The sequence below is a fragment of the Eurosta solidaginis genome, chromosome 1 (assembly GCF_040869045.1).
Source record: "Eurosta solidaginis isolate ZX-2024a chromosome 1, ASM4086904v1, whole genome shotgun sequence".
Classification (NCBI taxonomy): Eukaryota; Metazoa; Arthropoda; class Insecta; order Diptera; family Tephritidae; genus Eurosta; species Eurosta solidaginis.
The window spans coordinates 121,690,031-121,713,633 of NC_090319.1; the positions used below are offsets into that span (position 1 = coordinate 121,690,031).

General features: G+C 36.8%; 1 protein-coding gene and 1 long non-coding RNA gene across 2 annotated transcripts in view; one reads left to right on the forward strand and one right to left on the reverse strand.

Annotated features, from left to right (window-relative positions):
* The window catches only part of LOC137236789 (uncharacterized), a 62,450-nt gene extending 50,569 nt beyond the window's left edge, over positions 1-11,881 (reverse strand). Inside the window, exon 1 of the long non-coding RNA XR_010948640.1 lies at positions 11,642-11,881. This is a non-coding gene — a long non-coding RNA (uncharacterized lncRNA). The remainder of the gene's footprint in view (positions 1-11,641) is intronic.
* Positions 1,828-23,134, forward strand: atms (RNA polymerase II-associated factor 1-like protein antimeros). Its single transcript, XM_067759769.1, has 10 exons — positions 1,828-1,985; positions 2,041-3,007; positions 3,062-6,754; positions 8,370-8,575; positions 8,648-8,878; positions 20,330-20,973; positions 21,037-21,355; positions 21,413-21,599; positions 21,945-22,124; positions 22,341-23,134. The coding sequence occupies exons 1-3, from the start codon at positions 1,918-1,920 to the stop codon at positions 3,749-3,751; spliced, it is 1,725 nt and encodes a 574-aa protein (XP_067615870.1). The 5' UTR covers positions 1,828-1,917; the 3' UTR covers positions 3,752-6,754; positions 8,370-8,575; positions 8,648-8,878; positions 20,330-20,973; positions 21,037-21,355; positions 21,413-21,599; positions 21,945-22,124; positions 22,341-23,134.
* The last annotated feature ends 469 nt before the right edge of the window (positions 23,135-23,603 follow it).

Consider the following 23,603-nt stretch of genomic DNA (forward strand, 5'->3'; position numbering starts at 1 on the left):
GTTTCCGCTTCTTAGTTTTTGGTGTGTTTAGTGCTTAAAAATGTCATTTGTCAAAGCAAATGTCATTGTCTGCATGGCGGAACGATACAAGGTGGCCCCATCGAACAGCTGATTATAACCTTTTTTTTTTTGATTTGATACATCAACTACCGGTGCAGTACGATTTTGACATTTGTCCATCGAATTTACAAGTACATGGAATTTTTTTTGTTTGTAGGTATGTCACCATGCTTCCACCTTGTATTGTTCCGCCATGATTGTCTGTCTCATCCTTCATACTAATCGAGCAGTTACTTCTGTGTGAAAGCAAAAAATTTACGATTTCATTAGCAGGTGAAATGAGATCATTAAGTTTCTGTGTGAAAACAGTATATCACCCGCTGAAGATAGTCGCCCCCATATTGAACACCCTGTCAAAACGCTAAAAAGTAGCCATATTGAACATACTGTCAGGCAGTTGACAGATAAGATATCACACTTAAGCTGGAGACATTGGTGCTTTATCGGTAACCGTATCGGTAACCTTATAACAGCTGATTCGACCAACCTTATGAGAATCAATACAATCGATTATTGGTGCCGCTAAGGTCGTAACCGTATCGTAGCCAACCAATTGGGTTTTGGTTTACCGTCGTAACGATATACAGCTGATTACGTTAGGGATACGACTACAGCGATACGACAAACGGCACCAATGACTCCAGCTTTAAGCTGGAGACATTGGTGCTTTATCGGTAACCGTATCGGTACCCTTATAACAGCTGATTCGACCAACCTTATGAGAATCAATGCAATCGATTATTGGTGCCGCTAAGGTCGTAACCGTATCGTAGCCAACCAATTGGGTTTTGGTTTACCGTCGTAACGATAAACAGCTCATTACGTTAGGGATACGGATACAGCGATACGACATACGGCACCAATGACTCCCGCTTTAGTTATCATTCACAATGCTCTAAGGATCGAGTCTTCAATTCATCAAAGGAATCGATCAAAAACTTAGGCGAAATCTAGCTCTAACCATGGTTCAATTATGTACAGATTGGCTCATCTCATCAGCTCATTCAGCCATGGTTCAACTATATACAGGTTGGCTCATCTGTAAAGCACAAAATATGTCTGTTCAAATTGTCAAAATCTGTGTATTGGTGTTGGTGCGAATGGTATGGAACGGAAACATAAAACTTGGCAGTTTTTGTATGTGTAAGTAAAATGTTGCCAATGGGTTGGTTTTATTTTGAGTTTGCCATCTCCTTTTGACAATCCCTTCGACCATGCAATGACATAAATAAAATCAGCTGATGAGATGAGCCAACCTGTACATAATTGAACCATGCATGGCTCTAACCGAACCAACACTTGACGTAGTGGTGGGTAATGACACTATTTTTTGAGTGTTAACACAGTAGCACAGGCACACCTTGCAGTGTTAACACATTGTGTTGACACAATTGTGTTATAACTGATTATTGAAAGTCGATATGAGTGTTGGCACAATATCAGAGCACAGTACTGTGTTAATTACCTCTAACGCCACGTTTGACGCCATTTATAAAAGTAAATCATGGCAACATTTATCTTCTTTCATACCCCCATGTTTAACTTTGAGTATACATTTTGCGCTCACATCTTTTAAACGTAATACACAGGCAAGATTATGAGTACAATCAACACACAAGCACAATGGACTATGTATGTATGATTGTGCACTTACGATCTGAGTGTCATTCTCTGTGCTATAGAAACAGTCAGCTTTGTGCTTTCGATTGTGCCACTGTGTTATAAATTAATCGATAAGTGTGCGTGTACGTACCGCACATTACTGAGTGTTAACACAATAACACAGTACTGTGCTGTGTTACTCAGCCTTAACTTGACGGCTAATAAAACTTTGTTACAAGTAAAATTATAACTTTAATGGCGCCGACAATTATAACAACTACGTCGAATGCAGACAAGCGCCCTTTTAGACCAATAGAACGCAAGTGAGAATATTTTTAAAAATTTTAGGTGTTTAGCAATTAATTAAAACTATTGTAGGTCGGAATTAATTTGCCGGGTCAAATATGGGAACGGTTTACCTGATATACCTTTCGATCTGAAATTTTTGCAATATCCCTTTGACAGTAATCGATTCGTACAATATAACCCCACCTCTCTGGAACGTAACTACAAATATGAAGTTCTCACCGAACATGACTTGGGCGTGACAATAGACCTAATTAATCGTGATTTATATCAAGCCGATCCTTATGCTCAACTTGATCCAGCCGATGAAAAACTTTTGGAAGAAGATGTACATACTCCACATGACTCAATGCGTTCACGGCAGCACTCTCGTAGTGTTTCGTGGCTGCGTAAATCAGAATATATTTCAACAGAACAAACCCGCTTTCAACCTCAAAATCTAGAGAATATTGAAGCTAAGGTTGGATACAATGTGAAAAAATCATTGCGTGAAGAAACGCTCTATCTTGATCGTGAAGCACAAATCAAAGCTATTGAGAAAACATTTAATGATTCAAAACAGGAAATCAGCAAACACTATTCGAAACCTAATGTGGTACCCGTTGAAATACTTTCAGTATTTCCAGATTTTAACAATTGGAAGTATCCTTGCGCTCAGGTCATTTTCGACAGTGATCCGGCACCTGCTGGTAAAAATGTACCGGCACAACTTGAAGAAATGTCTCAGGCCATGATTCGCGGTGTTATGGACGAAAGTGGCGAACAATTCGTGGCATATTTTTTGCCAACTGAAGAAACATTGGATAAGAGACGTAATGATTTTGCTGAATGTGTGTTGTACAAGGACGATGAGGATTACGAATACAAGATTGCACGGGAATATAACTGGAATGTTAAAAGTAAAGCATCTAAGGGTTATGAAGAAAATTACTTTTTTGTTGTTCGTCAAGATGGCGTGTTCTACAATGAGTTAGAGACACGCGTACGCTTAAACAAGCGTCGTGTAAAGGCTGGACAGCAACCCAGTAATACAAAACTGGTAAGACCTTAAACAATATGAAAATATTTTCCCAATTTAAATAATAAATTTTAGGTTGTAAAACATCGTCCTTTGGATGCTAATGAACATCGCATGCAACGCTATCGTGAAAGACAACTAGAACCACCAGGCGACGAGGAAGACGAAATGGAAGAAGATGAAGTGGAGGAAGAGGATACCCAGCCCAATATCCAAGTACCCAATGAAAAAAATAAGAATAGCCAAATCGGCGATGGTGAGGAATCGGATAGTGATGATGCAGATGTCTCACAAAAGGCTAAAGATCGAGAGTCAAGATCACGCTCAAACTCCCATATAAAATCACGTTCTCGTTCCGCTTCTGGCTCTCGTTCAGGTTCTAGTTCGCATGCTTCTCGCTCACGGTCCCGCTCTCAACAAAGAAATCGCAGTCGTAGCGGTTCACGGTCTAGATCACATTCAGATTCTCGTTCACATTCTGTCTCTAAGTCACAAACCCGATCTCGTTCAGTTACACCTACTGGTTCTAGGAAATCTGCGTCTAGGTCTCCCACTGCCTCGCGTACTTCACGGTCACCATCTCATTCAGTTACCCGATCACATTCAGGATCACGTTCTCGTTCGGCATCTAAAACACCAGCACGATCTCATTCCGGTTCAGGTAGTGCATCTGGATCACGCTCTCGCTCGGTGTCGCGTTCTCCGTGTCGTTCAGGCAGCGCAACACCAAGTGCTTCGGGCAGTGATTCTGAAGGTCAAAAATAAAACCTATATGAAGTCCACATTACGTTTTTAATATAGAACATTGTTTGTATTTGCTACTCCAGAGTAGAAGTAAAAAAGAAAAATATACTCTGCCTCGGCTCCTGCCCTGAACATGAATAGAGCTCAGCCGTAGAACTAAATACTGCTACCATTTTTTATTTGTAGTGTAAAGCTAAACTAAATTTTATTTTAATTTTATTTTATGAAAGCTTATATAAAAAAAAATTAATATATAAACTATAAATAAATGCGGCGATAGCAACGGAGGTTTCCGGCTGGTTGGTAAAGGAACGTTGGTTTAGATTAGACGGAGAAAATCAGAATCCTTTTAAATATGTATATTATAGTTATGTTGGAATCAGATGGTTCCATTAGAAGAAGTATCGGCCCACTGTTATTACATCAAACCCGCACAGAAGGATATAAGGTGTAATACGCTGATTGTGTCGTTGCAAAAAGAACAATGGCTAGGGGGATGGCCGTTTTGTTTTTATGTATTTCCATTTCGCAGGCGAATGTAAGGCGTAATAAAATTGGCAGGAATATGTTTTAAATAACTAGGCTTACACTGTGGGTACGAGTTGTTGTAATTGTACGAGTTATTTTCATATCCTTGGCAGTGTTATAAGCAAATGTGTTACCACTTACTTACGAATGTCCTGGTACCCACATTATCTTTATCTTATTTGGTTGGTTCATTATGTTGCGAATTCCTTTAATAAAATCAGCCCAATTCTAAACGAAAATTCCGTGAAATCTAAATGAAAATCCCATTCCTCGTATTCTAAATAAAAAATCCTTGTGAGTTTTTTCACTTCTCCCTTTCCTCCTATTCTGAACAATGTTCGAAAAAGCGGAAACCGGTTATGGGAGAAAAGTAGGTATTATGAATGTGAGGGTGATTTCTCTGCCATTTCATAGGAGTTTTTTCACTTGTTAAATTAAAGGGAATGCATCAAAATAGTTAAAGGAAATTGGTTATTTTAAGAAAGAACACTTATTTGTACAAATTTGTGCTAAAAGATGTATTTATATTCTACCACAATATTCTCACTTCTAATACAACAACAACTACAACCACAATATTCTTTATTTTAAGTTGAAAAGTATATCATAAGCAACGGTAGAGCTCTTGGTATACAAATTTGATGCAGCCATCCAGAAATTGCGCAAGGATTTTTTAATAAGGCTTAAATAGATTTTGGCATATGATGAAGGACGAATTCAACTCAACTTGGCCGCCAGAAAATTGCTTTGCTGAATGAAAGCAGGCAACTCCGGCAGATTTGTGTGCGGCCGTCTTCTTATGTTCCGCTGTTGATGTTGCTGTGGCACCAATTCATTACTCATTTCAGTGAATACCACATGAAATGCAATAAATACTGTGCAATGTTTATATTTTATTTTCAATTTTTTAAACAAAATAAGAAATGCGCAACGAAATTTCAATTGACAAAACAGCTGACTTCGAAAATTCGAAATTCCTATTCCCCAATTATTGTTCTCCCTAGGAGAACAGAATTGGAGGAATTTTTCCGCGGGAATAAAAAAATCCGCGAGAACAAAATTCCGCGAGAATATTTAGAATTGGTCTGAATATGGTTTGGGTTATTCGTATTGTTAAAGGCACCAAAGCAGGGCATACTATCTGCGCATATAGTAAATTTGCCATTGGACGTGGAGGCATACTGAGTGACATGTAGAATCGCAGTAAAGATGGAATAAAAAGAAAATAATAATCCATATGAAATTCGATCTCCATTTGCTTTAGCTACAGCGTAGGAAGTGTTGTCGTTTTTTCGAACCATCGGTGAAAATTAATTGCCAGTTGGTAGATTTAAGGTGATCGGCAACCTCCAGGAAGCGAATTTGTACTCAGCCGTGGAAGTATTAGGTTTTCGCAGGAAAGATAAAACATGATTCATTGAAAGTCTAGGGAGGACCACTATAGACCGTTGATGGGCAGACCATTGACTTTAGCGAAGGAAGCGAATTTGTAGATGGAGGAGCAACTTTTGTTTGACCTGGCCGAGAAGAAGTATTAAGAAATATGTTTGAAGTCAATTCAAGCTTCGGATAAAGTTTGCTTATACAGTCCGTCATATTATCGAATAGCGAAGTCAGCCCAGATTCAGGCACGATATTTTTAATAAGTAAAGTAGGGAGTGCACGTAATGGTCACCGTATTGAGGTGTGATAGGGAGCCGCAAGCATTTTGAAATTGTTTTTAGCATGATGAACATACACTTCAAAGCCGTAGTTGATAAAATAAGCGCCATATTTACATAGGTCAGGAGTTGCGGGACAATGTTTAACTTAGTGAATAGCCCATCCCTAAAGTATTTACAATGTCGGTTAAAGGTGTACTTAGAATCAAATATTAATCCTAGAAACTTAAGACTGTCAGAAGAAGGAATATTTGCATTATCAAAAACCAGTGAGGGTACATTGCAATTACGTTTCTTACAGATATGAAGAAGTTTAGTTTTACTAATGGCTATTGAAGCGCCTCGGAGAAGTTTGCTATAACGGAATCTAAGAGAGAGTTTTTAGAAAACAATCACCCCTATTACGGTTGTCAACACCAACCATCACTTCGTATCGACTTCGACACCACGTCGTATAAACATCAACGTCACGTCAATGCATACCCTACAAGACGAAGGTAACCAGTTCACCCACACATTCAAAGCTTTTTTCGCTCTCCACTAACACATCGACTTTTCATGCTGTCATCGAAATGACAGTTCATTAATTATTCCGGAAAACATTGAAACGCAAAAAAAATATATTTGTTTACAACGAAAAATATCTTGTGCTTTTAGTTGTGACATGTGACGGAAATTAAAAATTTTGTTGCAGAGAACACCTTTTTGCGTTGGCGGCCTTCGCCCAAAATAACATTAAGTTAATTTTAGTTGTGACATGTGACGGAAATTAAAAATTTTGCTGCAGAGACCATCTTTTTTGCGTTGGCGGCCTTCGCCCAAAATAATATTAAGGGTAACATTTTACAAGACGGTACACCACCTAATTGAAAAATACCAAATAATAATAAAAACGGAGCTCGAGGCGCGCCTTTTGATTCCACGTTTGATAATTTTTGATAAAAATTAGGTGGTGCGCCGTCTTTTAAATCGTTACCATATTAAGTTGTATAGAATCGACGGGATGGCCTACAAGGTTTCATGTCAACTAAATCGCTCCCGATATGGCGGGCTAGTACCTTAATGGTTCCCGGAACGTACCCGATCTGCATCCGGCAAAGGACCAACAAAGTCGATAACGGGGAGTGTCCTTATCGCTACAACAACATTATTTACTTTCTGATTTTCATTCATACGTATGTGCATTTTTAAAAAATAAAAAAAATGCTATATTATTTCCACACGGCATTTAGATGATTAAATTTTGAATTTTCCTACATATAAATACAATTTCATTCTTCTTTCTGACTAAATAATGAGTTATCATACAATTGAACAAAAGAAATAATCAAATATGAATACCTTTGATGTCAAAAACTGAACATCATTTTTCGATCACGTTTTGGAATCATTTTTGAAGTCCTTTGATGATTAAATTTTAATATTTCATAAAAGTCAGCAAAAAGAATAATCAAATATGCTTACCTTTCGATGAACAAAAACTGAATATAGTTTTTCAATCACATTTTGGAATCATATTTGAATCAAATGTGTTTACTTTTGGTGATCAAACATTTATAATCATTTTTAATTCAGCTTTCTGAATCTTTTCTGAATATATTTGTTAACTGAATAATGAGTTTTATACTTGTTAAAATTTTACTTTTCATTGAAAATCTTATTTTTTTCACATACACACATTTTTTCAATCATGAAGTTCAGAAAAATATGTATATACAATTTTTATTATTAAGACATTCTTCAAGACAATTTAATGCAAATGCTGCTCATGCCCGAAGATTTCCCCAACCATTTCTCCACCTTCGGCTTCCCAGATAATAGATAATAGTTGGACAATACAAAGGTGTGAGCTATTTGACCAGGTAAGTGAAACTCTCTTGACATATGTACCTGGATATGTCTTCAACATCCCGTACCGTATCGTATTTTAAGATATTGACCATCATAACTGATGTTGGATGTTGTAGTCGCAGGTGAATATCGGTCAAGTTTGTTTGCGATTGACCTGTGGTTCAAATAGCTCACTTCCGCATGCTTTCTTCCCCTGATGAAATAAGATTATTATGTAGTATCTTATTTTGAAAGAGATATGAAGAATAAATGCATCATAATCGCATTCAAAAATGAGCCAAAAATCTAAACCAAAACGATTGAAATATATTCACGAATATGATCAGAAAATGACTGTGAAAAGCAGTCAAATATTACTCTAAAACAATTAAAGCTCAATTTTACAATGATATCAAATATGAATAAAAAGCGTTTCGAAATATGAATCATAAATGATTATTCAAGAATAATCACATTTATGGTACATTTTTCTCCCGACGATACGCTAATATTCGAACAGAAAATGCTTTTAAATTTGAACGTTTTTAAACATCTTAGGGTATGATAATTGAATATTTTTTGATCAAAATTTTCAAAAAATGCTGGCTGGGTTCTAATAGATAGCATCTCCGTCGGGTTGCGATTCAGCTCAGAATATGCCAAAATCAGAGGAAATCTACAATTAAATGCAGATTCACGTGTCATTTGCCAAGGATACAAGGTACTTTACAAGCAACATGCTTTGGAATACGGTACCAAACTGGTTGGATGTATTTCCCTAAAAAAGGGTGGAACTACGCATCTTGGTTTGCCAGTATTTGCTTCGGTAATTTATATTGATTTGTAGTGATTAAAAATTGCAATAGTAGATAATGTAATGTGAATTAAAATTGAATAGGTAGCCGCAGCAAAAAAGGCAACTGATCGGCATGCACCTGTTATTTATGTGGCGCCACCGGGAGCTGCTGCTGCTATCCTAGAAGCATTAGAAGCAGAAATGTCTTTGATTTTTTGCATCACCAAAGGTGTGCCATAACATGATATGGTTCGCGTTAAGCACGCTCTCTTAAGGCAAAAAAAATCGCGTCTAGTCAGGCCCGATTGTCCAGGAATCATCGCACCAGAAAAGGTAAGTAAATTGGCTACCATATTAAATATATAAGCAACATGTATGAATTTTTTAGTGATAATTTGTCTTGCTTTTGTTGATAATCAACTGAAGAATGCAAATACGACAGAGTTCGAAGTTCGTGTGAAAACCAATTAATTTTTTTAATTAGCGTTTGGAGAGAAAAATACATATGTATGTATGCATAGAACTGCATAGAAGGGGAGGAAAAATTAAATATTATCAGTAGATTTGCAAGATTTTTGTAATTTTCCCTGCATCGCAGTTGTCATTACATTGCGCTAAGAGAGGACATCAACACCTTACTACCCACAGCCAGTTAAAATTTTTGTAAATTTTGCTCTTTTCATCACTGTTTCAAAACGTGGAAAGGTTTATATCGAGCATTCCATGGAGAATGGTACATTTTAGCAGACTTTCGCATTGCCGGCATTATTAATATTCAATCCCTAGAAGGTTTAATGTAGTCATATCAATAGTTCCCGAGATGGTGGGGCTAGTACCACAATGGTGCTTGTTACCGGAACGTAGATAGATAATTTATCTAGGATTGCACATTGACTTGCACATCTCCTTCACAGCACCTCATCCTTCCTTGATGAACCCCAGCAGTGTTCTTTGCTTGAGGGATTAAATGTGGGAATGCTCTAGCCATGGTGAGCCCATAAACAATGTCTTGAAATTGCGCCGCAATCTAGAAGGATATGGTCCACCGTCTGCTGATCCATCACAAAATCGGTATGTGTTGTTCGATATTATACCCAGCTTTTGCATGTGACTGTTCAGTCTACAGTGTCTTGGAAGAATAGCCGTTAGGGTTCAAGGGTTATCTTTTTGAGAGGCCTATTAATGCCCTATATCGAGTTGTGCTGTAACCCCCTAACAGTAACTTAGATTGACTCAGGCCTGGCATATTGCGCCAGTGTTCTCTTTTTCCCTCCCTTCTACTAATAGGGGCATTTATTGAGTGAGCCAACTGCCAGGAACGGCTCGGGATCGATGGGTCATGCAGTTGCTGCCTCTCTTTCCGGGTTGTCCGCCTGCTGTTGTTGTTGTAGCAGTGCTTCGTCCCATCCAATAGGTGCGACCGATCACAAATTGTCATCAATATCCTCTAACGGGAGTCCAAGGAAACTTGCTGTTTCAACAGGGGTGGACCATAATGAAAGCGGTGTTAGAGGCGTTGGTTCCACATTACAATTAAAGAGATGGTTGGTGTCATGTGGGGACATATTGCAGGCGGGGCATACATTTTGTATGTCGGGGTTGATTCTGTATAGGTAAGAGTTTAACTTGTTACAGTATCCAGATCAAAGTTGAGCTAGAGTGACTCGCGTTTCCCTAGGGAGAGTGCGTTACTCCTCTGCTAGTTTTGTTTTTTGAGTACAGGATTCAACGGGCAATTTCTGGCATAGAGGTCCGACACCTGTTTGTGGAGTTCACCGAGGACCTGCTTATGTTTTTTAGCTTCGTACGTCTGTGTTCTCAGGTGCCGTATTCAGTACTAGGTTGTGTGCTCCTAATTGATTCAGCTCTTCTACGCACTCAAGGACCAGTGCTGACTTTATTTCGAACGCCGCAATTGCCTTTAGTGGGGTCCGACTGTATGGAAATTGTTTATTGTAGTATCAGCGCTTAAGGTTCAGCTTAGCGCACTAACTTATAACGGATGTGCTTTTAGAGGTACTGATATTTTGGCTCTGGGTCCGAAGACCAATACCCAATGCCCTCTGGCGTCTTCTATGTACCGTCCAATCTTGAGCAGACTAGTAATACATTGCACCCGCCCATACATATACAGCCGTACCAAGAGACGGAGCAGCCCATTACATATTGGCACAGCCGGAGCACTGCTGGACATCCAATCTATATTAAAGCTATGTATTCAAAAGTGTTTGTACCAGTGGCTGGTGCACACCGAACTGAACCAATGTATGCTATCTTGATGCCTGCACAAATATCAAGCAATGTTTATGTAAATAATGTTACTGCTAATGTCAATTTTGTCACGGTTGAGCACATACAGTACCTACGTTTATGAACACTCCTATACTCCCAAGGGAGTATGCGTTACATTATTTATGGAGTACTCGCATTTTTTGAAGGGTACTCACCCTTATCGCGAGTTTTATTTTCACCCGAAAATATTCACAGCTTTTGTTCACCCTATCGCAGAAGGTGGCGAAACAATTTTTCGTGTTCGAAAAACATTTCGCCTTATTGGCAGCTCTTTGTTCGGGCGAAATGAACAGCGGGGAAACCCAAATTTGTTCAGTTATATTTTACAGGCGAACGAGAGGAAAACAAAATGTAAGTAATTTTTTGTTTTCAAATTTGATACTTTTGTTATTAGAAATAAATCAATAAATAATACACAATCGGAAGCTGAGTGGAAAAAAGTGAAATTCCTGTATTGCTATGTATGTAAATTCTATTTTTTATGACAACGTACAGTCGGCCAAGTTATCCATTGTGGACAAAGAAACGGTTCCAAAATGTTGAGCACCTCACTGAAACAAGATTGGCTAAGACCCACTTCATGGTCCTTTCCAACGCCTTTTCCCTATGCAAAAAACCAAGACATGTACTCAATTTTACAATTGGTGGAACTCCAAATTTTTGCTTCAATGGTAGCAAGGAGTTGGTAAGAATATCTAGCAAATATTAGAATGCCGGCTTGTTTAGCATGTAATATTGATGAAAGCTAATTGAAAAAAAAATTGACTTGTTCAAAAGTGCTGAAAATAGTAATTTTTAGCTTACAGTGAATCACTTAGCTCCAAAGGGTTAGAACTGTCCCTTAATTGCTTCCGAATAGCTTTCACATTTATATTCTCCTCGCGCTCAATCAATACCAACCTAAGTGCAATACTAAACATTATTTTATAAATTTTTTATATCTATTTTAAGGAAATATATGCTTGGTTACAAAATTTACACAATTGCAAGTAAATTATTTGTTCACTTCTAATTCACAATAGAGCATCAGCTGTTTCGAAGTGAACTTTTGTTCGCCCGAAATTGCCGATAGGCGGAAAAAGTTCACCCGAACAAAAGAAGTGAAGGCGAACACTTTTCCGCGTGAGCTTCGCGATAAGGGTGACTATAGTATAGAGAAATATTAGTTTCTTTATTCACGCAAATGCTAAATAACATAAGAATATTCATAGTAAAAAATATAAAAGTTGTATTGCCCCTCTTCATTTACCTTCATTTTAAATTAAATTCACTCCGATAATTCTTTCCGACACAATTCCTTTTTAGTACTTTGGCATATGATCCTCTTTGGGTGCTCCATGGAGTACTACAGTGAAAGTACTTTGCAAAGTACTCTCACGTATGTACTCTATGGAATACTCACAAACAAAGCGAGAGTGGGATCACCTACTCCTCTCCTAGGACATCGCAATGTTAATTGGAGCACATTTTTTGTATGAATACAGATAAGTTTTGGAATACTCCTATACTCACAAAGGAGTATTCCTTACATTATTCATGGAGTACTCGCGTTTTTTGAAGGGTAAGCATTATCTTAGTGAGGATAGGCGTTTTTTTTTCACGCGCAAACGAAACGTATACGCGTGTAAAAAAAAACACGGCTATTGTACCGCTTCGTGACTAGGGTCTTCTTATGGTCCACTTGGGAGATTCACCCTTGGAACGTACCAGTTGGCTAGTGATAGGTAAAAAGGTAGGATTCACCCTCACTCATGTCTGCCTGGGGTGGTTAAAACAAATTTTTGTTAATTTCGCACAGGTGGCATCGCGAAATAATCTAATGGTGTGGGAAAATTCCCAATAACGACAACCACCATGGCGTAACTATACAAGGTGTATGGTTCCACCATGGCAACCACAGTAAAATCAGGCGATTTAACGACTCCGTTCCACTGCGCAGTCGCAATAATAGCAGGTAATTTTGCTAAAATGGATGGTTGGTTGGCGATTGGAACGAAAAGAAAAAATCTGAAGAACCGATAAAAGGCGCTGTCTGTAATTTTTCGGGAAAAAAAGTGTAACGAGTTGCATAAAGCATTCTCTTTCATATATTTCGTGAAATTTAGTTAATTTTCTTAACGAAAACGCTTTTAAAATGCGTGTAGAAACACATGAAAAATTGGGTGAATAGAGTGAAAAAAAAGCGAACAAAAATTTTAACGAAAAGAAAAAAAGGGCGTTGAATGTTCTTGGCGGTGTGCAGGTGGATGGTTTTTGTTGCCAGGACTTCTCATTAATGTTCCGTTAATGTGCCAAACGAAATAAGATTTGGTGGTGATAGCAGCCCAGATTAAGTAGAATTACGTGAACGGTAATTTTGATTTTACGCAAGTAATTGCGCAGTAAAGCAGCGATCAAACACCTTCGAAGATCACGCTGAGGAGGCTACACATTTTTGCAAAGCTGGCGGATTTGACCAAGGCATTGATGATGCCCTTCTATGGTCATGTAGATTTGGACGAACAAGTGACATGCAACTACAATTTTTTTTAAGTGACTCACTTATTCCGCTACGAGCTGATACCACAACGTGTGCATCTTCGAATCTCAGTTTCTTATATTATTAACTTATTTTGATTAAAATCGGATAAAACATTTTGCAAAACTTGTGCAAGGTCGATCGCACTGCAGATGATATTTTCGATGATTATTTAAGTAACCTTAATCGGCGACAAGGACAAGTGACCAGATTACTAAAGGAATTCTTCAAGCATGTTAGATGCATACGAGCTACCCAAACTGCTTCTAAGTTGCTCATTTATCAATTGGGATTCGTCCCATATAACAAGCAACCCAAGCTCGTGCTGGCTATCAAAACCAATACGATTTAATAATTGTTGTTGACGCCCCAAACTGCCATAATCGCCGGCCCACGACCGTGCGCCACCACCAACGCCGCACGCCCGCCCGCGCGATATCCTCAGCAGCCGTTCCGCATCACCAAATGCGCAACAACTAATACCATAAACGGCGCCAACGTAATCGCGCCAATAACCCCCACCAATAGCGCGAACACCTCAAGCGCAACGCACACCAACAGCGCAAAACTACGAGCGCAACTACCACTGTCAGCGCCAACCAAAAGCGCAACAAACAACAGCTACCACAACACCAGCAGGGCCGCTAAACGTAGGCCTGCTGTACCACTAGCTACAACAACAACAGCAGGGCCGCTAAACATAGGCCTGCTGCAACATCAGCTTGAACAACAACAACAGCAGGGCCGCTGCAACACCACCAGGTATAGTAACAACAACCAGCAGGGCCGCCGAACATAGGTCTGCTGCAACGAACCCAGCGTGACACCAAGACCAGCAACTAAAGCGGTGAGTTCGTTCCGGATACGGACAAATTAAACGTTTTATGTTGAAAACACAATAACAAAAGTTTTTTTGGTAGTTTACCTTTTCCTTTCAAATTTCGTTAAGGTTCCTTTTTCCTCTTAACAAATTGTTTTCGCAAGACCTTTCTTTTAAAGAAAATAAAAATGATAAAAATTAGGTTTCTAAACGTAAGAACTGCTAAAATTTCTAAATAAGGAATATAAAATAATAGATGATAAATATATTAGTACGTAAATATATATGAACTTTAAGCGTAAATTATGAATAAAAGGAGTAGCTAAAGCCGTAAAAAAGCGTAAGGAACGTTGATGAGCTTAAAATTTATAGCACTTGCGTTATTCGCCTATATACCGATATGCACACATACATGAATTACACACATATAAAACTGCATGTGTTCACATACATACAAACCTTATTATACATTATATTAAATGTATGCAAATCAAAGACAGGATATTTCGGCGTAATTCTTCTACTAAAAATGTTGCTTTAGCTGTTATGTTACATGATTCAAAACTGATTATGGAAGATTAATTTATACATTTTTTTGTTATCGATAGCTTCTCGTTTTTTTTTATGGAATATATGTTAGTACCTAACGTTTTCAGTGGATCAAAGTAAAGTTTAAATTTAATTAAAAGAAATGAATACAAATAACTAATTAAAAAACTGAATTATGATGAAAAATCATAAATTAACTTGAACACATTATTAGAAAGAAATATAACATAAAATAATGATAAAAATAAAATAATAAATAAAAATAAAAACAAATATAAAAAAAATAAAAATTTTCAAAGAAAAAGTTTAAAAAATATTAATAAAAATAGAAATACTTCACATTAAAATTGAAACAAGAAATTTTCTAGCTTCAGCACAGCTCGCACATACAATTTCAAAAAGTATGCACATATTTTTTTTTTGCTTTTAATCCTTATTATATATAATTAGTATTTAATAGGGTAAGATATTTTTGTTTCATTTATATCTGTATTTATACATATTTTTTATTTATTTTTGGCCGAGAGAAAAAATGTAAATGCTAGCATTGGATGAGAAGCAAACAAGAAGAGAAAAATAAAATTTTTAACTTTTAGCGATTGTCGTTTTGAATGACTAATTCGTAAAGTTATGCATAGTTTGTTTTGAGATTTCGACAATTTTTTGTAAGATAATTTTGTTTTATAAAAGCTGAAACTGTAACAGCAACGTTGTTTAAAAACAAAAGCAAAAAAAAAATTATAATTAAACTTTCATTTATAACTCGATACATTTTATATGACTACGTAAAAACTTACACTAATTTGAAACAAAAAAGAAAACAAATTAAAATAACAATATAGGGCTATAAAGATTCATGATTGTAATTTTTTTTTATGGAAATGTCATTCAAAAAGGCTTTATATTCTTTTTGTGTTTTTTATGAATTTGGTGAATAGTCTTTATTTATATCTTGAAAACTTAGTATTTGCGAGGTATTGAAATAAAGCAACTGCGAGCGAGCAACACCCGGGGCGCCCCTTTAATATTCGGCCTATTTTCTTTTTTCCCTTCTTAATTTTCAGCTTTTTTTTATTTTTGGATTTTCAGCTATTATAACCGGTCATTTCCGGTTCGGTTAACTTTGATCCTTTTTTTGCGGTTAGAATTTTTTTTGAATTTCGTTTTTGAATGTTTAACGGTCTGTCGGTAGCATCCGGTTCGACCGGATGTCGTTTCATTTTGAATTTATAAGCGTTTCGAATTAGTTCTGCGCTTTGGACGGTTTTTTTTAAAGCTATGATATGACCTTTTTTCTGTTTATGGCGCAGGACAGCAAGGTTGGCAAGAACCTAGCCCAGCGGACATGACTAGCCACTGTGCACCACCAGATCATGCCGACTGCCTTCCTTGCTGATCCATTGTAGATGCGATTCCATAACAGTCTCAAGATATAGGTCAAAACGTGGACCCGGATACCCCTAGAATGTGTGAGTAATAAGGATATGAAATGAAGGCTGTTGCTGAGAGCTCTAAAGTAATTCCCATTGTGATATTCGATTTAGTCGCATCAACCTGGCAAAATTGATAAATATGCATGCGAAGCCGAAATAGAGACATGAATTAATAATACCCACATACCTATTTACATACGTCCTTTCGATTTGCCTGAAATATGGTATATAAATTTGCCTATATTAGTATTTACGAGCCTTTTTTCCGGGAAGTAGACCAGAGACGGATTAGGGGATTAGGACTAGGACTGGGACTGACACTCGGAGTGGGACTGCGACTGGAGCAAAATACATACCACCCTCTGGGACAGGCAATAAGGGATGAAGAAGAATGATAAGAACGTGAGAGAAGAGAAAAGAGAGAAGGAGACTGAGAAAGAAATAGAATGAGACGAATATGGAGATAGATGAAGCGAAAAAGACGGCGGGAGAAGTGAAGAGGGGGAGGGGCAAATTTAGGGCAGAACAACGTCTGCCGGATCTGCTAGTGTATATATATTTATAGAACGTTTAATGTTTATTCTATAATATTTAATTCAATAATTTATTCCAATTAAACTTAAACTAAAAAGAACAAAGTCGTGTCTTACACGGGAAAGTCCCGAGTTATATTGATGCATTGAAATTCAAAGTGTAACTAGACGTTGGCTGTAGTTGCTAAAACTCAGCTGTTCTATGATGTTGCCACATATTGCTGCAGGGTCGATTTGGGTAGTCACTACATATTTATTATTTGTGTTAACATTTTCTGATGAATAGTTAAATACTGTAAGAACAAAGTGAGGTTAGCTACTATGCTTATAACTGAAGAGCGCCTAGACTGATGTCGATAATTCACACCAATTGTTAATGATTATGACCAAAAGAATGAATCAGAAAAAAAAATATAAATTAGCGAACATACTAAAAGGAAATTTGATTCAAAGAAATGATTTCAATTTCTGTCGACAATGAATGGCAAGTGTGCAAATAGTATGCAATTCCTGTGGTATGATATTAGAGTTTAGCGAATCCATGTTTCAATTCTCCTAGCTTTCATTATGACAATCAATAAATCATAGAACCAATCGTTGAGTGTGGTCTGAATATGGGAAATTACTGTTTTTCTCACGGTCAACTATATTTCTCATGGTCTTATGGTGGAAAAAAATTTACTTTGATAGTCTTAAGAACTAAGAAAAGAGTGAAAAATATCGTTTACAACATGCGTATTGCTTCATTATCAAAAAAATTACAAAATCGACACGGCCGCAACCCTACACTGAAATTACCTTGAACGTTGGCATATAGTTGTCTCTTATTATATTGGTAGCTTCAAACGAAGTCTTTCGGAAACTTGAATTGTACATTTGTATATTGGCTAGAAAATGTCTTGATTCCGCTGTTGAACCAGAAATTAGTGTTGCTAAAGGTTCTGGTGGGCATTGCAATTCCTCTAGCCGAACTTTTCCTGAGGCGCAACACATTCCAGGCGTTTCGCTTTTAAATTTTAGTGCACAGCAAAATGGCCATACATTGTTCATAATGCCAATTACCACAAATTTATGCAAACTATAATCGATATCGTTGTTATATTGAAATACGGCACCACTCATAGGAATATTAATGTTGCGTCGACCAGGACGTGACTTGGCATATCGTTCGCTGTCAATGGCATTGTGATGTACCCGTTGTTTGTCTGATCGACATTCTCTTTCGTTGGATCTATTTTGTGTTCTCCGCGACCGACGTCCAATAGTGTTACTTGCCCTGGAAGGCATTTTGTAATTCACTCCACTTTTCACGAAAACTAACAGCCCAAAACTTAAAAAAAAAGATTGGTCGGCTCTTTGTTATCACACCACTTTTCACTAAAAGAAACTCGTTTGTAGCAGCACAAAAACTTTAAAAGTGACCTCGTTAATAAATTCTATTTTTTATCACACCACTTTTCACTAGTAGAAGCAGGAAAACTTTAAGAGTGACTTCGTGAAAATAATTTTATTTACTATTGCAAAAAGTAAAGCGCAATGAAAAATTTGTAATTTTAAATATTTCTATGTACATATGTATGTAGGTATTTGAATGAGTTTTCATAATTTGAAATCGCAGACGGCTACCTGCTGAACAGGTGGAACCGAAAATATTCATACAACAAAATTGTTTGGAAACAATTTTGAAATTTGAAATATTTATAAGTGATTTGTAGTCAATTTCTTATTGTAAATGAAGTATACGGAACAAAAAAAAAGTGCGGAAAAGGCAAAAAATATGTTTGTTCAATAGGGAAATGGATAGGGATGGGGATAGGGACTTACCTTATATATCGCCTTAACAATTTCAGTAGTCTAACATTCATACTTCCATAGATATTGATTATGAAAGATCCCATTTGTGTGGGAGGTGCCACGCCCTTACCTTATATAATATGTATAAATACATATGGGCACGTTCATGTACACAGTGAAATAAAGTGTGTTAATAAAGGTTTTTTTTTTATTAAACTTACTAGAAAAGTCGGGTTGCATTCAAAAACAAAAGAAAGAAATAAGAGAAACTTTGAAATTCGGAGAATCTCAGGAAAACAAGATTTCCATAAGATGACCCGAGAAAGTGTATTTTTAAAGATTAATTTTTTGCGTACTATTACCAAAATACGAAGAAATCCAACGTATTAGATGGGGTTGAAAACCAAGTAAGTAATAGGTGTGATACTTTGTCGAAAGCTTTACTGAAATAGGTGTAAATAACATCAGTGTGAAGGCCTTTTCTAAATCCATTAGAAACTTGAGTGGTAAATTCAAGTAAATTGGTGATAGTTGATTTGTGTTACAGAATCCATGTTGCGAGTTTGCAATTATGGGGGAAATAGAGAACGTTATGTAGTAGGTAACAATAGCCTCAAATAACCTTGGGATAGCGGATAACTTTGCTATGCCCCGGTAGTTTTGTATTGAAGACCTGCTTCCATTTTTATGAAGCGGGGTAAGAAAAGATTCCTTCCACATTCTTGGGAAAACGCCATATAGTAAAGATCAATTAAATAAATCTGTTAGCGGCTGATTGATTTAAGAAAGTGCGTCGGGATCCTGTCAGGTTTTAAATAATATATAAAATATCTTCTGAAGATATAAATGGAGCTCCGATTGAATAACATGAATGAATATGGTATGGGTATTCATTAGACGAAACGTTGATCTCAATAGAGTAATTTTATTTGAAAAATTTGGCAAAGAAGCCGGTGATCTCATGATCATCGCTGGAAATATTCAGGGCTGTCATGGAATCCAAGTCGGGTTTGCGTTTTTTCGGAATTAAAAACCAATATTGATTTAAATTGGTGTCATACAACCGTATTGCTTTTGCTCTTTTCGAATGTAAATAAAAGCGATCCGAATCAGCTGTTTTGCAATTTTATCGGTGCACGAGCAATTTTGATGTTAATCTCTTTTGGCAAAATTTTATAAAATAATTGTTTTGTGCATCTGAACAGAAATAAACAAATTTATGGACATCAAAATGGCATCAGCAGTTGTAGCATTTATGTTATTGGAAGAAGAAAGTTGCGAGAAGGTCAAAAGGAAAATTTTGAGAGATCGCAGCAACCATTTGAGTTGCCAGAGACAGCGTAATTAAAAATATTTCTTATTGTGGGTTTCTAAATATTCATAGTGTATTTACAATTATATTGGATACTATCGCATAAACAAAGAGGCTTTCGAAATGGTAATGGACATCATTGGAGGACGCTTAACTCGCTCGAAAGTTCTGTCAGTGCTGCAACTAGCAGCTACGTTACGATTTTTAGCTGAAGGACCCTATCAAAGATCAGCTAGCAAGGATTCTAGCATGAGTGTAGGTAGAGGCACGGTGACAACGATTTTAGAAGATATGCTTCGTAAACTTCCTTAATCCTGACGCCATAGTCGTAACCATACCCATATCCATAACCATCTCCAATGTGATCGATTAATGGTACCTTAACCTAAAAATCGTGAAAATTTCATAAAAATGAAGAAAACGCAAAATATTACAAACATATTCCACAAAAATAACTCTTACTCATAACGTATCCAAAGCAATGAATAAAATCTTAAAAAAGTTATTTAATTCACCAATTCTAATATTTTTAGGTTATGGATATGGCGAGAAACCAAAAACCAATTGGTTGGCTATGGTAATGTAAATACCGAATCAGCTGTTTTGCAGTGTTATCGGTGCACCGGCAATTTTGGTGTTAACTTTTTTGGCAAAATTTTATAAAATAATTGTTTTGTGCATCTAAGCAGAAATAAAACAAATTTCTTAACATCAAAATGGCATGAGCAGTTGTAGCATTTATGGTTTTGGAAACATAAAGTTGCGCGAAGGTCAAAAGGAAAATTTTGAGAGATCACAGTAATTCATTTGAGTTGCCAGAGACAGCGTTATTAAAAATATTTTTTAATATGGGTTTCTAAATATTTATAGTGTATTTGCAGTTACATTGCACTATCGCATAAACAAAGAGGCTTGCCGAATGGTATGGACACCACTGAAGGACGCTTAACTCGCTCGAAAGTTCTGCCAGTACTGCAACTAGCAGCTACGTTACGATTTTTAGCTGAAGGACCCTATTGAAGATCAGTTGGCAAGGATTCTAACATGAGTGTAGGTAGAAGCACGGTGTCAACGGTTTTAGATGATGTGCTACGTGAAGCCCTTCGCAATATCTGGATGTTTCTCCAGTCAAAATACTGTTTTGCATTGAATTTTTGTGCTTTCCCCTATTAAGAATGTAAATATATGTAAATTTGCATTTATTTTTATAAAATAAACCTTTATTTACTTACATTTTTAGAAAATACTCAACTGCAAGAGAAATACAACTATCGAAAAATTAAATCCAACAGCATTTAACTGATAGGATTGCTTCCGATGGCAAAATCGATATTATCGAATTCTTTGACACCTAAAACCGAAAATAACGGCCCTATGCTGCGCGTAACCGGTAAAATTGTTATCGGCAAACAAAATTACCAAAAGTCGTAACCCCCAAATGTAACCGCGATTCTGAGCAGATGGTAACGCTGTCATAACGAAGAAACTGACCAGTGTGATTGGTGGAATTAAAAAACATATGTTTTTACAATCAAAAGAAGAAAAAAGGAAATCAACAAGTAAATTTTGGTAAATATTTTGTTAAATTCATTATTAATTGTTTATTTTAATTATAGAAAATATGCACGCACCACCCCGTCCCAGTTGCGATTATATGTGGCGTATTGTAGGGATCATCCCGAGCTCCTGCAGGGTAAAAACTTTCCCACATCGCCAAATCATATTCAAAGGATGTGGGAGGAGCTCACATGTAAATTGAATGCGATGGTGGGGCCATCAAGTACATGTCATTCTTGGTGAGAGGTAAGCAAATTGATTTTTATATAATTAAGAGTTTTGTGTGCCAAAAATTTACTCCGACTATAGCGTGATTGTGCGTTCAAACACATAGCTGGAGTAATGCAATCTGCAGGATTTCTGTAATCAAGTTCACATTTTAATGTCCAATAACATAGAACAGCGCACCTGTGTAATTCAATACTAAAATTCTTATTTATAAGTTATTAGTTGTTGAAATCTGTACTTGGCATAACAAAGCATGCATGAACGCCACAAACAACAGAATAATACCATACATAACTACATATTACTATATTATTATTGGAAAGAGGGTAAGAACTGATTGTTTATCTTTATTTATAATTTCAGAGTTTGCGAAACTGGCGAAAACAGTAGCGTTCCCGGGCCCGAAAATTTTGTGCCGAGAGGAGAAAGACAGGTGGTGGACAAAATCCTGTGGCAGAGCTGACTGACTTCGAGTAGCAAGCGTTAGGGGTGTTTGGGATTGCTGCTGTGGAGGGCCACTCAACCTCTCGGCTCGGCTTCCAGGTAAATATATTTGTAATAAACTTATGTAATACAATAATAACCGCTGGTAGTGTATGTGTGAAATTGTTATGCCCATGTACACATATGCATTTTGCATTTTTATTTAAGAATTGAAATATGTTTACATAAACTTAAAATATACTACCGATATTGTAGTATTACATTTTTATATTATAAAAAAATGTTTGACGATAATATTTTTTTTTTTATTAATAGAACGTCAACAATGCGGAAAATGTTCCTCCAACGCCAGAGGAATTACCAGTGGAAATTCCACTACCTGCTTTTCCGGAAGATCCCAACGAGTTTGCCTCATTTTGCTTAGTGGTAAGTGAATCGCCCAGTCGAACTTCCTTACGTCCTGTTGCTCCCAATCCCGTGCCACGTAATCCTGCTGCGAGCAGTTCTGCGGCGCCGAGTGCTGATACGTCCAGACAAGTTTTGTTGCCAACTTCACACAACAGAAGGGGCGCTAGGGATGAAATTTTGGAATTGGTGCAACAGGACATGAGGAACAGACGTCATGAACAGGGCTGAATCCCTACACAATTTGGGAAATGGGTTGATGTCATTGGCTGCGGCAATTCAGGAGATGGTGGCATTGCAAAGACAACACCGGGACTAAGCACGTATGATGTCAGCCAGTATGCTTTAAGTTTACTTAAGAACATTGAATTCCTTTTTTTTTAAGTATTAAGTAATTTAAGAAATTAAAAAAGAAGACTGAATTAATTTTAATTTGTTTAATATTATTGAATTTTTATTTCATTTAAACGAATTTCTTTTAATTTTAAATATATCAATATAGTGCAGTAATTTTGCTTTTTAAAGAACCAATATGAAATGTGATAAAATTATTGATAAACTTAAAAACAAACTATTCTATACTTTTTGCTGTTTTATTTACTTTATAGACAAATGTATGTATATTAGTTTTTAAGTAAGCAATATGGAATGTGATAAAACTCATTACTATGAAACCAAATTATTAAAGAAGATACTCAGTACTATATTTTTGTTATTGACTTATTTAGAAATATAAACCCACAAATAAGAAACCTGCAAGTCAATCATATAATTAATAAAGACTTTTATGTGATGGTAGCGTGCTCCGCCTATCACACCGTATGCCCTGGGTTCAACTCCCGGGCAAAGCAACATCAAAATTTTAGAAATAAGATTTTTCAATTAGAAGAAAATTTTTCTAAGCGGGGTCGCCCCTCGGCAGTGTCTGGCAAGCGCTCCGATTGTATTTCTGCCATGAAAAGCTCTCAGTGAAAACTCATCTGCCTTGCAGATGCCGTTCGGAGTCGGCATAAAACATGTAGGTCCCGTCCGGCCAATTTGTAGGGAAAAATCAAGAGGAGCACGACGCAAATTGGAAGAGAAGCTTGGCCTTAGATCTCTTCGGAGGTTATCGTGCCTTACATTTATTTTGAAATTTATTTGAAAATTTTGAATTTTGTCTACATTTTTATT